General features: G+C 38.5%; 1 protein-coding gene across 3 annotated transcripts in view; it reads left to right on the top strand.

Moving 5' to 3' along the window:
- The window catches only part of FAM19A4 (family with sequence similarity 19 member A4, C-C motif chemokine like), a 210,770-nt gene extending 193,677 nt beyond the window's left edge, over positions 1 to 17,093 (top strand). Inside the window, exons 5-7 of one of the 3 annotated variants that reach the window (XR_001300242.2) lie at positions 4,106 to 4,189; positions 10,488 to 11,843; positions 13,673 to 17,093. Coding sequence is in view for 2 of the 3 variants with exons in the window: in XM_013981874.2 (XP_013837328.2) it covers positions 4,106 to 4,189; positions 10,488 to 10,672 (269 nt within the window). In the remaining variant the exon portion in view is untranslated. Of the gene's footprint in view, positions 1 to 4,105; positions 4,231 to 10,487 lie in introns of all 3 variants that reach the window. The other 2 variants (XM_013981874.2, XM_005669718.3) reach the window with 2 other exon arrangements.

The raw sequence follows: 17,555 nt of genomic DNA, 5'->3' as shown, positions 1-17,555 counted from the left end.
TCAGTTTGATTAGGTCCCACTGGCTTATTTTTGCTTTTATTTCTGTTGCCTTGCGAGACTGACCTGAGAAAACATTTGTAAGGTTGATGTCAGAGAATATTTGCCTATGTTCTCTTCTAGGAGTTTGATGGTGTCTTGTCTTATATTTAAGTCTTTCAGCCATTTTGACTTTATTTTTGTGCATGGTGTGTGTGTTCTAGTTTCATTGCTTTGCATGCAGCTGTCCAGGTTTCCCAGCAATGCTTGCTGAAGAGACTATTTCCCATTTTATGTTCTTGCCTCCTTTTTCAAAGATTGATTGACCATAGGTGTCAGGGTTTATTTCTGCGTTCTCTATTCTGTTCCATTTTTTTAATGATTGCCTATGTTATGCAGAAGCTTTTAAGTTTAATTACATCTCATTTGTCTATTTTTGTTTTGATTTTCATTCCTGTAGGAAGTGGATCCGAAAAGATATTGCTATGATTTATGTCAGAGCGTATATTGCCTATGTATTTTTCTAGGAGTTTTATAGTATCCTGCCTTTCATTTAGGTTTTTAATCCACTTTGAGTTTATTTTTGTGTATTTTGTTAGAGAATGTTCGAATTTCATTTTTTTACATGTAGCTGTCAAGTTTTCCCGTGTCAAGCACCACTTATGTAAGAGACTGTCTTTTTTCTTTCCCTCTTTCCCTCCTTTCTCCCTCATGCCCTCTCTCTGTTTTCTTTCTCCTTCTTCCCTCCCTCTCCTTCTTTCTCCCTTCTTTCTTTTTTTCCTCTCTTTCTTTCTCCCTTCCTTCCTCACCTGCAGCACTTAGAGGTTCCCTAGCCAGTGACTGTATCTGAGCAAAAGCTGCGACCAACTGCAGTGGGCTAGGGATGGAACTCATGCCTCTGCAGCAACCTGAGCCTCTGCAGTCATATTCTTAACTCACTGCACCACACCAGGAACTCCTGCCTTTTTTCCACTGTATATTCTTGTCTCCTCTGTCATAGATTAGTTGACCTATGTGTGTGGGTTTATCTCTTGGCTTTCTATGGTGTTTCACTGATCTGTATTTATATTTTAGTGCCAGTACCACAGTTTTGATGACTGTAGCTTTGCAGTATAAAGTCTGGAGCCTGATTCCTCCAGCTCCACTTTGCCTTTTCAAGATTGCTTTGGCTATTTGAGGTCTTATGTGTTTCCATACAAATTAAAAATTCTTTTGGTTTTAGTTCTGTGAACAATGCCATTGGTAATTTGTTAGGGATTACATGGAATCTGTAGATTGCTTTGGGGAGGTAGTCATGTAGACAATGTTGATTCTCCTGATCCAAGAACATAGATAGAGGTATTTTATTCTTTTTGATGTGATGGTAAATGCGATTGTTTAATTTCTTGCTCTGATCTTTTGCTGTTAGTGTATAGGAATGCAAGAGTTTTCTATGAATTAATTTTGTATCCTGCCACTTTACTAAATTCATTGATGAGCTCTAAGAGTTTTCTAGTAGCATCTTTAGGATTTTCTATGTACAGTATCATGTCATCTGCAATGACAGTTTTATATTTTACTTCTTCTTTTTCAATTTGGATCCATTTTATTTCTTTTCCTTCTCTGATTTCCATGACTAGGACTTCCAAAACTATTTAAATCAAAGTGGTGAGAGTGGACATCCTTGTCTTGTTCCTGATCTTATTCTTTCAGCTTTTTACCATTCTTTTCACCATTAAGAATGATGTTAGCTGTGGGTTTGTCATACATGGCCTATATTATGTTGAAGTACTTTCCCTCTATGCCTACTTTCTGGAGAGTGTTTATCATAAATTGGTGTTGAATTTTGTCAAAAGATTTTTCTGAATATTGAGATAATCATATGATCATTTTTATTCTTCAGTTTGTTAACATGATGTATCACATTGATCTGCAAATAGTGAAGAATACTTTCATCCCTGGAGTAAATCCCACTTGATCATGGCATATGATTCTTTTAATGTATTGTTAGTCTCAGTTTGCTAGTATTTTGTTGAGGATTTTTGCATCTATATTCATCAGGGATATTGGCCTGTAATTTCACTTTTTTTGTGATGTCTTTGTCTGGTTTTGATATTAGAGGGATGGTGGCCTCATAGAATGAACTTGGGGGTATTCTTTCCTCTGCAAGTTTTTTTTTTTTTTTGTTTCAGAAGGATAGGTATTAACTCTCCTCTAAATGTTTGATTGAATTCACCTGTGAAGCCATATGGTCCTAGAGTTTTGTTAAGTTTCAATTTCAGTACTTTCAATTGGTCTATTCATATTTTTTTACTTCTTTCTTAGAATGTTGTGCCTTCTAAAAATGTGTTCATTCTTTTGAGGTTGTCCATTTATTGGCCTATAGTTGCTAGTAGTAGTCTTTTATGATCCTTTTTGCGGTATCTGTCGTGATTTTTCCTTTCTAATTTTATTGATTTGAGCCCTCTCCTTTTTTTAATGAGTCTAGCTAAAGATTTATCAATTTTGTTGATCTTTTCAAAGAACCAGATTTTAGTTTTATTGATCTTTTCTACTGTTTTCTTTGTTTCTATTTCATTTATTTCTGCTAGGCTCTTTGATTTTTCTTCTCCTCACTTTGGGTTTCATTTCTTCTTCTTTCTCTAGTTGCTTTAGATATAAATTTAGGTTGCTTATTTGAGATTTTTCTTGTCTTCTGAGGTAAGATTTTATTGCTATAAATTTCCCTCTTAGAATTGCTTTTGCTGCATCCCATAGATTTTGTATTGTCATGTTTTCATTGTCATTTGTCTCTAGGCATCCTTTTTATTTCCTCTTTGATTTCTTCAGTGATCCATTAGTTGTTTAATATTGTTTTGCCTCCACATATTTGTGGGTTTTGTTGTTGCTGTTTTTTCTTGTAGTTTATTTCTAGTCTCAGCATTGTGGTTGGAAAAGATGATTGGTATGATTTCAATTTTATCAAATTTACTGAGACTTGATTTGTAGCCAGAGATAACTCTTATATGCACTGGGAAGTCATAACATAGATGTGATTCACTTGATCATGGTGGTCTGGATTTTCCAAGCTAGGACTGTGTATGCATTTCTTAAACTTGAGTTTCAGATTTCTCAGGCAGAAGTGGTAGTTGACATCAGATCCATTGGGGTATCTTTTAAAAAATCAAATTGTTACTGTTTCAACAAGTAAAACAAGATTAAATAATCCCATACCTGAATCCACACACCCTCAACTTCAACACTCTGTCCTATACTGTCTACTTGGTGGGTTCACCTTTAAAAATCAGTCACAATCCTTTTTGTCCTTTGAATCTATCAGAAGAATCAGTCAAGTTGATGGTGTTTTTCCTTAATTCTCTTCATGTTCCTGCAAACCTAGAGAACTGGGGTACTATTTTCTGCTTCATGGGCTTAACACATCAATCACTGTATTGGCAGACTGCTGTGGGGACTGTCAGATGAAGAGGAAAGGGCTCACAGGTGAGCGACTAAGTCTAGAATGTAGGCATGTGAGGGGGTGCCAGGCCCTCCCATCTTCACTTGGTATCTCATAGTTAACTCAGGTGGAATGACATGGAGAGATGATCACCCTGTGTGATGAAAATGTTGACTGTTTATAGTGTTTGTTATTGACAACAAAGAGCATCACAATGCAATAACTGCAATATCAGCATCCATCATTATTACCTGCAACCTAAGGTGGAGATCACAATAATAGCTAATATTTTCTGACAATTTAGTGATTGGCTCAAAGTCAGCCAGGACTTTCACATAAGTTGGCTTTATCCTCTTGCCATATTTTGGTGAAGCTCCATTTTTATTCCCATTGTACAGATGAAGAAACTGAGACTGAGATTAAAATAGCTGGTCCAATTCATTTCAAAAAGGTAGCACAGCCAAATTCAAACACAGCAGGCATAGTGCACAGTGTGTGACCTCACTAACTACATCATAGTTAGCCAATTTCCAAAAAAAAGGAAATAGTTTTATTTTGTAAAGTATACAACTGATTGGATTTTTTACTTATGCTGAAATCTTACTAGCAATCTTTGAAACTAGTGTACTAATCTGTGTGGAGATTTATGTTATCCATAGTTGGAGGAACAAAATAGCATCATAAACATTATGTTTTATGGCTTTTGTTTTCCAGCTTCCATTGTGATTCAGAAATGGTGGTGTCACATGAATCCTTGTTTGGAAGGAGAGGATTGTAAAGTGCTGCCAGATTACTCAGGTTGGTCCTGTAGCAGTGGCAATAAAGTCAAAACTACAAAGGCAAGTATAGAAAAGTCACAAGTGTAACTTACAATGCCAGTATATCATTACCTATGGGGTTTCTCCCTTCATTTCATCCTGACTTCAAGAGATCAGTGTTATTTTATGGTGATAAACTTGCTTGGGAAGTGCCCCCCCCATGACTTTGGCCTTTTGAAAAAAGTCCATTTCTCAGCATCATCCTTAGTGTCAGATTTTCTAGAGCAGTGATATGCTGAGGGAACTCATTATTTTAGGTAGGGCCGCTGAGCTCATTTCAGCTCCTTCATGGGCCAATTTAAAATGAGGGCTTCAGAGTTGACAGTATTGTGTATCAAAACAGCAGGGCAAGAATCGACCTCCAGATGATTTACTAAAATAGAAATACCTATGCCTGGGGTGAGATTTAATGGTTGACGACTCTAATTCAAGCCTTATAAGTCAACAGTTTCCTCCCCAAATCATCCTCTTCTCAGTTCTGTCTCTGAAGGACTCCACTGTCTATTCTTTTTTTTTCCTTTTTTTTTTTTTTTTTTTGGTCTTTTTTTTGTCTTTTTTAGGGATGCACCCATGGCATATGGAGATTTCCAGGCTAGAGGTCTAATTGGAGCTGTTGTCAGCTGTGACCTACACCACAGCTCATGGCAACACCAGATCCTTAACCCACTGAGTGAGGCCAGGGATTGAACCCGCAACCCCATGGTTCCTAGTCAGATTTGTTAACCACTGAGCCACGACGGCAACTCCCACTGTCTATTCTTGACCTAGAAATTTAACTTCGTCCTCTTCTCCCCCCTGTCCAGTCTCTTATTTTGTCTCTGGGACTATTACTCCCAAATCCCCTGCACAATTCTGTGTCACCATATTTATAACTGCTGTGCCATGCTGTGTGCCATCATGTTTCTTCCAGAGGACTGAGGTTGCTGCCTCACGTTGGCTCTTGATCCCTTCCAGTCTGTTCTCCATAGGACTACATTCATTTTTGTTAACTGCACATCTTCTAAGCTAGTCCACTCCCAAACTTTTCAGTGGCTTCATTCTTTAGTCAGCTAGCCATTGCTTGTCTGGCCCTTAATAAATAACCTCAAAGGCTACTGCTCTTCATTCTTTCTGTTCCAACCATCTTGGCCTTCTAATAGTCCTCACTGTGGTGCCTTTACAGTTGCAAAGGAACGTGCTTTCCTCTATTCTTTTCTAGTTAACCATTATTTCTTCAGGAATCTTTCACTGGTAGGATTCATGTTCCCTATATCTCTGAGCATGTATTCTGGCTACATTTTACGTGGAGCTTTATACTTACTGGCTTAATATTGACAGCTTTCTGTCTAGGAGGAGAGCTGTGGAGTCAGGGCCCCTTGCTGTTTTGATGATCTTCATACTCCCAGAGCCAGCTGAATGTCTCTGCAACTAGTTCTTGAATGAAAATGAATGAAAACAGGTCATTCTCAGAGTATAATGAGCTCGACACAGTGGAATAGAATGACTGTTTAGTTCTGGTTGCTGTGTCAGCTTTGGCCCCTGAGGAGGTATAATGTCTCTTGGATAGTTTCTCATCTTGCTTGCATTTTCCCTTTTATGAGTATTTTGAATTACTCGAGTTCTCAGTCATCTTCAGCTACTGAGGTCAAGAGCAGGTGAGTTCTCCAGTGTATGTACATGAGATATGATAATACAATTTTATAAAATAAATATTTAAATGTGATATCATTAATAAAAGATTAAAACACAAATTAAGATTTTATAATAAATGTTAAAAAATATAAATTTAAGCTGACATTTATCATATCCCAAATTCCCAACAACATAGTAAGTTAATTGATTAGTTCCTTATTATTTAGGTAAAACAGTTTCAAAATCAAAACACTTTAGCATTAATTACAATTATCAACTAACTTGTCCTTATTAGTGATACCATGACAGCTAGGTTAAAGAACCTGATATATGCTTTTGTATCTATGGCAGTAGAAGTTCATAGAGTCATCTGTTGGTAGAGGAGGGAAATTAAAGCTCCTGTTGTTATTATCAGCTCCTCTTCTAAGCTATTCTCCATAAACTTCCCATCTGTGTAAACCCAAGTGTGTTTGTTAAGCAAATCCTGCCTTAAGACAATTCCACTATCCTTTCCCAAGGGGCCCTTTTCAGCCTTTCTTCCAGAATCTCCTCCTAAATCAAAATCTTGGAGTGGCCAATGAGCTTAGGGTCTTATGTCCATCAATGATAAATTTTTCCCGTCATCGTTTTTCCTGTAGACTAAGAAATAACATTGTGGAAGATTATACTTGTATTGATTCTTACATACAAATATGAAATAAGAACATAAGCCCCAGCCAGCTGTTTTCCGGGAAAGAATGTGTTGAAGTAGTCTCTTGCTCTGGTCGCTCCCTCTCTATTTATGTACAGTTAGCAAGGGTGTTTGCAGGAGAAAACCTTGAGGGGCATCTTGGCTCTGTGTGCTGGGAATATGAGTTTGCTCTAGCTAAATCCTCAGTGGTAGTGACATTTCATTTAGCACTTTGGAAAGTTGTAGAAGTATTATACAGTTCCCCCAGCCATCATGATATGAAGCTACCCCCCCCCTTTTAGTGATATGGCACTGGAGAATAATCTCAAAGTCATAAAACTTTGTTTCCTTTATTAATCCAAGTCAGTGTGACTTGAACTGCATAAAACATTTTATGTCTTTTATGGATTTTATGCACACAGAGTAAATTCATTTGTGGAGCTGCGAAGAGCTTTGTACCCACAGAAGCTCTATCTTTTTCTTAAAAATTGACACTGGCCCTTAGACCGCAGGTGAGATAGCGATCCTGTAAAAGTAGAGCAATGATCTCCCTCGAGAGGGTATTATCTATATAAGAAAATAGTTTCCATTTTCCTTAACTGTTCATGCACAACACCACAACACAGAAAGGCTCAAAAATGTGATTGTCTACAGTAAGTCACCTATGTCAGAATTTCATTTTCCATTTAAATGCAAATGTGACAAAGTTAGCAGTCAACTTGAGATATTAATCACTTTAGATGAAGATCTGAACACAAGAGGGGACAGTTCCCTAACCAAGAAGGTTGGCACAGAGTTTATTCCGCTAGTATAATTTTCAGTATCCCCAGAGAGGGTGCAGCTAGTACTTTGTGGGAAAATAAAACCCTGTCATCCTGCCTCAATTTTCCTTAATTTAATTCCGAGTTTTCCTACATACTTTGTGCTAAATAGGGTTCCTAACAAGTGTACAATGTCTTCTCAGCACCAAAGGCAATCATTTGCCAGGGCTGTTGTTGGTTCACAATAGAAGTAAATCACATTGAATTTCATGACATTTTGGGGTTTTACATATTCTTATTTTTAAAACATCTAACAAGGGTAAAAAGATATGCTTTTACAGCAGTAATTCTCAAGAAGAGGCAATTTTGTCCTCAAGGGGACACCTAGCAATGTCTGAGGACGTATCATGTTATCACACTTTAGGGAGGGGTTACTATGGGCATCTTGTGGGTAGAGGCCGGAGATGCTGCTTAGCATCCTAAAGTGTCCCCACAACAAAAAATCATGTAGCCCCAAATGTCTGAGGTTGAAAAACTCGGATGGACAGAATAGTATATTTTCTTTTCAGTAGCTATCTGCAAGCATTCCACCTGATTCTATCACTTCATTTTCTTTTAAGTTTCTATCAAGTGTCAAATGCTTCCCATATTTCATGTTGAAAACACTAGAGCTAGGAGTTAAGAGATTAACCAATAGGCGTTCTCTTCAAGACCTCCCTCACCCTCAAGATCTAAGAGGATTAAGTCCTTCTAGCATCTTCCCCTTCCCCCCACCTCTAATTTATACCTTTCTCTCTGTCCCTTGGGTTGTCACTACGAGTCATCCTCATCCTAACGCAATGTTATAATAATGTGAGGGTGTCAGTGGCTCTAGAAATAGTGGAAATGTGCTAAAAACACACTATTTTGAACCTCATTGTAAGATGTTCTGGGATAGGGCTTAGAAAACCAAACTTTAGAAAACTTGTTCTCAAGGTGATTCTGATGCACAAGCAGGATGTGGGAACCACTGGTTTTCTGAGTTCCCCACTTGTTCTCTGTTCTTGCCTTTAATGGCCTAAACTCTGCTTTCTCTGCTATCAGGGTAAATGTACTGCCCACAGACCATCAGTGGATCCCCCTTGGTGACTAATAGAAAATAAAGAGTATAAGAACCCATGCCACTCACCAAATAGGGCATGTATTTCCATACCCCATTGCCTTCATCTTCATCTCCTCCCAATTCTAAGGTCTGGCTGAAATGACTTCTTTATCCTAGAGCCTTAGCTCCCCTGATGCCTATACAGCCAGAGCCTGACTGGTTCAGGGTACCCTGTCATATGAGAGAGGAGCTAATTTAAACATGACAGCATCCTTTTATCCACCAAAATAACAATGACCCTTCCATGTACAATCAGTAAAGCAAAAATCTATCCAAAATTATCTTACCATTCATTGTTCAGTGGAGAATAGGCTCCAGAATGAGCTTCCTCAAATAGGATGCTTTTGAGAATTATATCCTAGGTGGAAATTGATACTGGGCTGGCTGTAAACACAACTGGATTTTAAACAGATGCAGGTACGATCTAGAAAGAGCTAACATGACAGTAGCTGCCATTTCCTGAGCAATGACCACATGACAGGTACCAGACCACGTACTTCACCCAAATCACTCCCTCTTCAATACAAGTGATGGGAGCAGGCACTACTGCTAAGAACCTTAGGCTTAGGGAGAGTCCTCCCATCTCAGAAAAAGACAAACTCCATCATCTGGATACTGTAGCCAAAGACCTTGGAGTTGTCCTTGATTCCTCTTTCTCTTATATCCTTTGTTACAGGTCCTGACAGCTTTCCCTGGGATCATTTCAGCCCGAGTGATGCCTTTAAGTTAACAGTGTGGCCATGCATTCCTTGTCTCATCTTTGTGCCTCAGTCAGAAAAGGGCCAAAGTCTTTGCATTAGCCTGAAGACCCCTTGTGTTTACCTCTCCCTGCAAAGTTCTTCCCCAACACAGTCAGGGCTCCCTTCTTTTGGTCAACTATCTCTGCAAACATCTTCTTCCCTGACCACCCTCTATGAAACAGTAGTCTTCCCCCTCCCTGCTCCAGGATTTTTTTTCCATTGTATCACTTTACTTTTCTCCATAGCTCACATCACCTTTGAACATACTGTGTATTTACCTGGTTATACAGCTCTTTCCTCTAGAATAGGAATCAGCAAGCTATGGCTTACAAGCCAAATTCAGCCCTTAGCTCTCAAGCCATTAAAAGAACAAAGAATGAGTTTTACATTTTTAAATGGGTGAAAAAAAGCGAAAGTAATATATTTGATAACATAAAAATTACATGAAATCCAAACTTCAATATCCATAAATAAAGTATTATTGAGATAAAGGAGTTCCCATTAATTTATGTATTATCTGTGGCTGCTTTTGTGGTATGAAAGCTGGCTGAGTAGTTATGATAGTGACTGTATGGCCTGCAAGACTGAAAATATTTTATTATTTGGTGTTTTACAGAGGTATGTCAACCCCTATTCTAGCTAAGTTTCATGAGGACAGGGTTTTTATCTAATTTATTTTAAAAGTATTTTCCAAGTCTTACGCTTTTATTAATTTTTTTCTAGCTGTATTGATTATCTAACTTGTAAAATTGCTCATATGATGAAATCAAACTATCGAAAGTGCAGGGCTGTTTTCTTAGATCCTAAATAATGATCAGGCGTGATGCTTAAAAATGGAAGAAACAACAAACTTCTTAATGAAGGCATGTTTCCAATAAATACGGTAGTTTTATAAAACAACCTATTTTTAAAAATGAGAGTCAGCTACCCTTAACAAAAATAGCAAAGGCAACCTTCTGATCTTGACATACACTGACTTAAATCAGCATTCATTTGAAAAAATTTTGGCACCATTAACAAAGCATGGTTAGCACACATGAGTTAACTTGATGGGCAATGAATATACCTAATCTGATGGGATTGTTATAACCCTGTAAGATACAGAGCTAGGACGCATAACAAATACCATGTTGCTGAAAGCACTGGATGTATTTTTCTTTACAATCTAGGAGCAAGAAATGTAAAGAAGACCTTGAGTTGAACAGCTGATTTGGTGAGCGTGGTTATGGGTAAATGCACCAACTGTGAAACTCTGTATCTGTGACACAGACAGGGACTTAGGGGTCTGGTAACAGGAAGAATTATCTTTGGTGGGTATGGTGTTGTTGAATGCTCACTTTTCAAATTCATTTTAGGTAACACGGTAGCAAAGATGTGCTTCAACCCTAGAGGAGCAACAGGATGCAGAGCTCTCTTGTCTGGACTGCTTGTCTTGGCCTCTTTGTGGGAAATTGTCTTGGATTTCAGCAACATCCTATTTGGATATCCGGGCTGTGAAGAGTGGCATTCACTTAACTATCCAGCCTTGTCTACTTCATGATTTTATTACAGGGAATTATAACTATGGGCTGCCACACAGTTGATAGGATAACTAAGGAACCCTGGAGGAACAAACTAGACACTTCATGATGGATCACCGCAGCATGAATATTGGGTCTTCTGTTTCCTTCTGCCTTTACAAAGGAGCAAGGACATGTTTCAGAGGATCCTCATTCTCTTCCTCTCTTGAACTTTTGCTTCAGCTCTTGTGTTAAAGTCCTTTGAAAGGGGGTCCAAATAGCCAAATATTTTGGCAAAACTTTTTTGCAGATGTATATCAATGAACTCTGATGAACTGGTGGTAGAAATTTATTTTATAAACCTTGATGAATAGAAGGACTAATTAATGTTACTGTGTATGCATTTCTATTATTGCTTTTGATGATTTTAAATCTTTGAATTTATAAGTTCTATTGGCAGATTACCAGAAATAAAACGGGAGCATTTTAACTTCGGTGCACCATTTTACCAAGTGCTGAGGAAGCATATTAACTCCAATATTTTATAACCAAAGCTCTATCATGACATACCCACAACTGAAGTAAAGCCTGTTGGGATTTTCATGGCTTTAGTGTAGTCAGAGAGGTAAATCATTAAAAATATAAAAGTCTCTGCTTAGATCAAGGGTGATTTCTTAGATTCAGTTTATGTCAATTATATTAAAATATTAAAACAAAAGTCTTTACATGCAGAATTTTTAGACTGTAACTGATTTATTCTGAGCTGCTTCTCTACCTATTTGTCAGTCATCTCATTTATTTAAATGTAAATAAAATCTGAGTCTTTTTTTTCTAATGATTTTGCAGCAGCCATGTCTCCACTTAGTCTCAGATGCTGTCATGCAGAAACATATTAGAGATGAAAAGTTACTGACCCAAATTTTAAATGGATAACATCAATCAAACACATATTGCTATAATAATATGGGATACATTTTATATATTAAAAATGCCAAAAACATCTTTTCTACATTGTTAATTATCCCTGTCTTTGCCCACTTATGGGGAAAATAATACTATCATGTTGTTTGTAGCAGTAACAGTTATGTCTATTTGATTTTATTCAATCTTATTCTTGCAGAAGGAATGCAAAGAGGTGATAGCCATTTGTTTGCTAAATTTTGTTTGAATCTGACTGACGAGATGCTTAGCAGAACTGTTACTCTCATATTAGTAAGTAAAAAAATCCATTCTACTGATGGTGTATGGCCTATATGTTTTCGTGATTATGTCATGCCTAAAGAGTTGCTTGATGTTAACATCTTAGGCTTGCAGATTTTTATTATAAATGTGAGGAACAACTTTATGTAAAGTTTATTGTTGGGGATGTTTACTCTATGGCAAACTCAGCATTTATATAGAGTACTATTTTGTTGCTTCTCCCAAACCTATATAGCAGCAAGGAGAATTTAAAATGTAGGGAGATTTAATTAAGTTGAGGCACATTTGAGGTGTTTTATGTGTATTCTGCTGCCTTTAGTGTAAGACCTTCCATTATGGGAAAGCCAGTTAAAAAAATAAGATTTTATGGTACATGAAAAAATGTCTTAGTTTTTCAGCCACACATCTCATCTTGTACCCCAAATAAGATCACATAAAAATGACACTGCTTCACCTTGAGGTTCGTTTCTAGGGTATAAACTACTTCCAGGGAATAAATCGTCCATTTGGGAAAATGGCAGGTATCAAAGCTGCCATTTCATCCATTATTGCTTCAAAGTGTACTTTTCACCTAGTCTGCAAGTTAGCCCTGAAATGGAGCTTTCGCTGAGAAGCATTTTAATGTTATCATTCCTATTCTTTTCCCGTAGGGAAGTAGGTATATAGAAGACTCTCCTGTATTTTTACAGAACTTAAAGCAAGGATAGCAAAGGAAGATGCCAGTTGAGTCAGCCTCAGCCATCTGATTGTGGCATGTGGGGTCTCAACACCCAAGAGACCTTCACTTTTTATATCTTGGCATTTTCAGATGCTCAGCTAGGGCTGTGGACTCAGCCAGGGTCTCTCCAAAGGAACCAACAACTTCCTCAATTTTAGGGCGCTCCCTCAGGTTCACATTTGCTGCTCTAAGCCATATACATCCTTTTAGCATCTGCCCTTGGAAAAATGGAACTCTGTTCACATGTTAAATTCAGTAGCACTCAATGAACTTTCCCAAAACACCTCAGAGTTGTTGCGGGGAAGTTATCCACACTTATACACACAGATCCATTTTTCCTACTCAACCTGGGACGTCTTTATGACTATTTCCATATTGTAGAGGAGAATATAGGCCCCAATAAAATTACATTTAATATTAAACTCATACAGCTAGTGACTCTGGAGAATTATGCAATGGAGAGTCATAAAAAGAGACAGGAAATTATAAATTTGCTTTTCTTTGCCTTTTTTTTTTTTTAATCTTCTTAGGGCCGCACTTGTGGCATATGGAGGTTCCCAGGCTAGGGGTTGAACCAGAGCTACAGCTATTGGCCTACACCACAGTCACAGCAACTCAGGGTACAAGCTGTGCCTGCTTCCTACACCACAGCTCATAGTAATGCCGGATCCTTAACCTACTGAACCTGTGTCCTCATGGATGCTAGTCAAATTAGTTTCTGCTGAGCCACGATGGGAACTCCTTCTTTGAGTTCTTTTAAAATAACATCTACTACTCTGTATTCCAGGTGTCAGACAGATGGCCTAGGTTTAGAATCTGGCTAGTATCTGACCCTGCTTTATCAGGGTCAGATGTTTTTGTGTCCTTCACTCTTTGTCACTCTCTTACAATGTGCCAATACACTGATGAAAAATGTCATACTCCTAATATTTCAAAAATTGGGTAAAAAATTCACTATTGAATTTCAAGAAACCATTCTTTTTTATTTATTTAATAAAAGACTGTTGGACTGGGATAATATGAAAAAATGGACTATTCAGTAACTAGAAATAATCAACCATAAGATTCCATATATTACTATGCACATTGGCAGAACACTAGCCCTTCTCCATCTCATTTTTAGAGGCTGTATGGCAGAAGATATAGCCCCAGTATATGTTACATGGATTTTCAAGACTTCATGAAGAAAATGCAGCAACACTGAGGCCATAATCTTCCACATCAGTGCTATTGGCTGGAGTAGAGACAGTAGCCCCTTCAACGGGAGTGCCCCCACCCCAGTCCAATACTGTGACTACTTGGCCAGCTCCTCTTGCTTCAAGTTTTGCTCATACTATGGAATTTTGCAAAGACTTCACTGGTGCACAAGGTTGAGAAGTGACTCCTGCAAATGTCAATGGAAATAATCTCATTGAAATACAGATAATTTTTCCAAGACTGGAAAATGCTTCTGCTGAAAATTCTTAGTGATGAGCTATTTAGGGACCCACTAACCAAGGATGAATCCAGTGCTAGTAACTACACTATTTTTGTTCTCTTTGAAATAGGCACAGCATTATTAAGAGTTGTACTGAAAGCATGTGGACTTTTCTGTTAGGGGTTGGCTAAGTGTGGTCAAATCCAGCCTGCCCAGTTTTGTTAATAAAGATGTATTAGGACACAGCCAGGGCATCCATTTATGTAGCATCTCAGGCTTTTCCCTGTACAAGCAGAGTAGATTAGTTGTGACAAAGTTCACATGACCCACAAAGTCTAATGCATTTACTTTCTGCTCCTTTGTGGAAAAGGCTACTGAATTGTGTTCTATACAATGGAAGAATATGATTTTTTTTTTTTGTGAATTCATTGGAACACTGTAAGAGAGTGGCAAAGAGTTGAGGTACTGGAGGAAAACAAATCAGTTTGGATATAGGCTCTGCTACTCATTTTTCAGAGCTTTCTACTCCATACATTTCAATTTCTTTTTAAAATGGGAATAATGATACATACATCCTACAGAAATTTTTTGATATGAATTTTAAATCAAACTGTTAGCATGGTGGTGGGCAAATAATAAACTCTTGACAAAGATGTGCTTCTGTTATAAGTAATTTGTAATCCAAGTAGTGACCTCATAGAAAAAGAGTAGCAAACAGCATGGCCTGACTTCAAAACTGGGGTGTAAGATTTAAGTGAACACCACTGACAGAAAATTGGGGGCAGATAAGACCAGACTTTAAAGTATTTTCTCCTTGTTTCCAAGTCAGTGAGAACTCTGAGAAGGCAGAGCAAGGACAAATTCAGCAAACAATTCAAGGAACATTGCCTTCCCTTGACCTTGGCTGTCCGTTTGGCAGAGTATTGAAAATGCTTATGCTTTCTCTCTGGACAAGTCAATGTCCTGAGACTATAACACCTATCTGGTGGAAGTTGGAGCATCAATGGAAAGAAAGATAGATCACACGGGGATGCTGATTTGAATCTGCAACCCAAGATGACAGATGTAACAGATACACACAAACACCATTCTTTCAGGTTCATCTTGTAAAAAATTCCAGCCCTATCCAGAAGCCACATGAAAGGAAACAATCCTTTCAAGTTACAGAGTAATCTTGTAAACATAAACTTTGAACAAAAGAGCCCCTTAAATAATTGATGAACAGTTACTGAAGCATGTTGGGCAGTCTTTGTAGTATTGATTTGGGCTGGGAACAAAGTGGGTCTCTGCATGCTCATGCTTAAGTCCTTTTCTCTCCTCTTTCGTGCTGTTAATATTCATAGCCTGCTTCCACGTGAGGGATGTGCAACGATATCTCTTTCATATCTCTTTCACTTGGGCCTTTGCTCTCTGTGGATAGGGTCTCTGACCCATTCTTTAATTATCAGCTTTTATTCTCTTAATGAGGAGTTATCAAAATAGTTTAGGACACTGAATTATTAATTGAAGAACTGTAATTAGTGACCAAAGAATGGAGGCAAGCAAATGAACTTTGGTTCCAAATCTGAAATCCTCCTCTCGGGAGTTCAGTTTGCATCTCTGAACTTGCCTGCCCTCTTTTTGAATTGCATCTTCACCCTTGCTTTGCTACATATATTAAGTTCAACATTCAGTGTTTTATATTTTATAGACCATTCAAAGACACCATAGAAAATATAATCATGCCCTTACTATTTTAGCATTCCCATAACTGAAAAGAAAACATAAAAAATAATCCATACTTTTTCTCTTCACACACAAATCAATAGAACGGACTGCTTAGGTCAGCTCAGTGGGGACATGGGTTGAAATAGGAATCAGGACAATACTTTGGAACATTTAAATATTTATGAGCGCTATCTATCTGACAGAGCACTGAAATGGATTCTTAATGCCACAGTAAAGAAAGGGGAGTAAAACCACTGAGTCTTAGCTTGAGAAAGTTAGTGACAACTCTTGAAACTGTCAAAGTCAGAAAAATTGGTATTTGATGCTGCTATATGCCATTTCAATCACTGTCTTCCCTGATTCACTACTAGAGCACAGATGAAGAATGAGGATAAGGGAGGGGATCTTTAAAAGATGCTCTATCTCATATTCTCAAGGGAAAGGGACTTCGCCTCTGGAAAATCAGTGCAGATGGCTCTGACTTGGTGATGTCGGCACTTGTGCTGTGGTCAGAGAGAGTGAAGTAGCAAGGCACTGGAATATGGTTTTGGAGGGCTTGTATTTCACTTCTGATTAGACAAAAGATGGGTGTCAAAGATCTTCCCATGCTTTAAAGAGAACTATGCCATTTCAAACACAAAAAGGGGTCAGTAGTGTGTGTGAGGGGGTCCCTTCATGCCCAGAATAGGACCTGGGAGGCAGGTCCACTCAATAGGAAAAGATTTGTCAAAATCGATAGATTCGACTACATAAAAAGCAGAACCTTGTGTTGTGTATGGCTAAACCACATAAAACCAACTAAAAGTCCAACTGGGAAAAGTATTTACACCTTCTGTGGGCAGACAAAATTATGAATATCTACATATGCAAAACTTTTACAAACCTGTAAGCAAAAGATGAGCCTCTTGAGAAAAAAGCAAAAAAGGGTATAATAAATCACAAAGGAAGAAATATAAAAAGGGCCATATGATGTGCCATTTTTCTGAGTAGGTGAGATTGAACAGTCTTTTGTATCAGTTTGGCTGATAGTAAAAAAACATAGAATATTTAACAGTAGTTGCAGGGGTGTGATGTTATCCTGTACATATTGCATCAAGGGCCTTAGCAGTGCAGTACTTCTTGACTTGAAGTTTCCACTTACAGACATGTAAGAAATTAATAAGAGGCCAACTGGCATGACCAAGACTATGAATAAGAATTGTTCATAGGGAAAGCAATCAGAAATCCTACATCAGGACCGAGATCAAGATGGTGGAGTAGGAGGATGTGGAGCTCACCTCTTCACACCTATACATCAAGAATACATCTACAAAAGGAACAGCCCTTGCAGGACATCTAATGAACACTGGCAGAACTCAAAACACCTGAAATGACAAGAGTGATTCTCTACTAACTGGGTAGAATGAAAGAGAAAAAAAAAGCACAAGGCGGAACTGGGTTGGGACCTGCACCCCAGGGAAGAAGCTGAAGGAGCAGAGAAGTTGCCACATGTCGGGGAGTCCCTCAGCAGCAGGGAGACAAGGTGGGACAGAAAAGGACTTTGGAGGTTCAGAGGAGGAATTTGCAGCAAGCTGGTCTGTGGCAGGCAGGGCAGAATGAGGCATACAGAGATGGTCTGTGCAACTTCCCTGTGTGTCCCAGCCTGAGATGTGCATCTGCAGATATTGGGAGCTGAGTGCTAGAGCATGGGGCTCAGAGAACAGACCTGGTGATAGGATGGCTGTTGGCTGTGTGAGACAGCCTGGAGGAGGGGGAGGGCAGAGCGCCACAACCAGGACAGGGAGGAGGCCAGGGCCACCACAGAGGCTAAGTGCCACTGTTAGATGGTGTGAGAGGGGCAGGGCTGCCATCACAGCCTTCTTGGCCACACAGGCCCCTGTCA

Source organism: Sus scrofa, chromosome 13 (assembly GCF_000003025.6).
Source record: "Sus scrofa isolate TJ Tabasco breed Duroc chromosome 13, Sscrofa11.1, whole genome shotgun sequence".
NCBI lineage: Eukaryota > Metazoa > Chordata > Mammalia > Artiodactyla > Suidae > Sus > Sus scrofa.
Note: the sequence above shows the minus strand (reverse complement) of the source record. Positions and strands in the feature narration are given on the sequence as shown.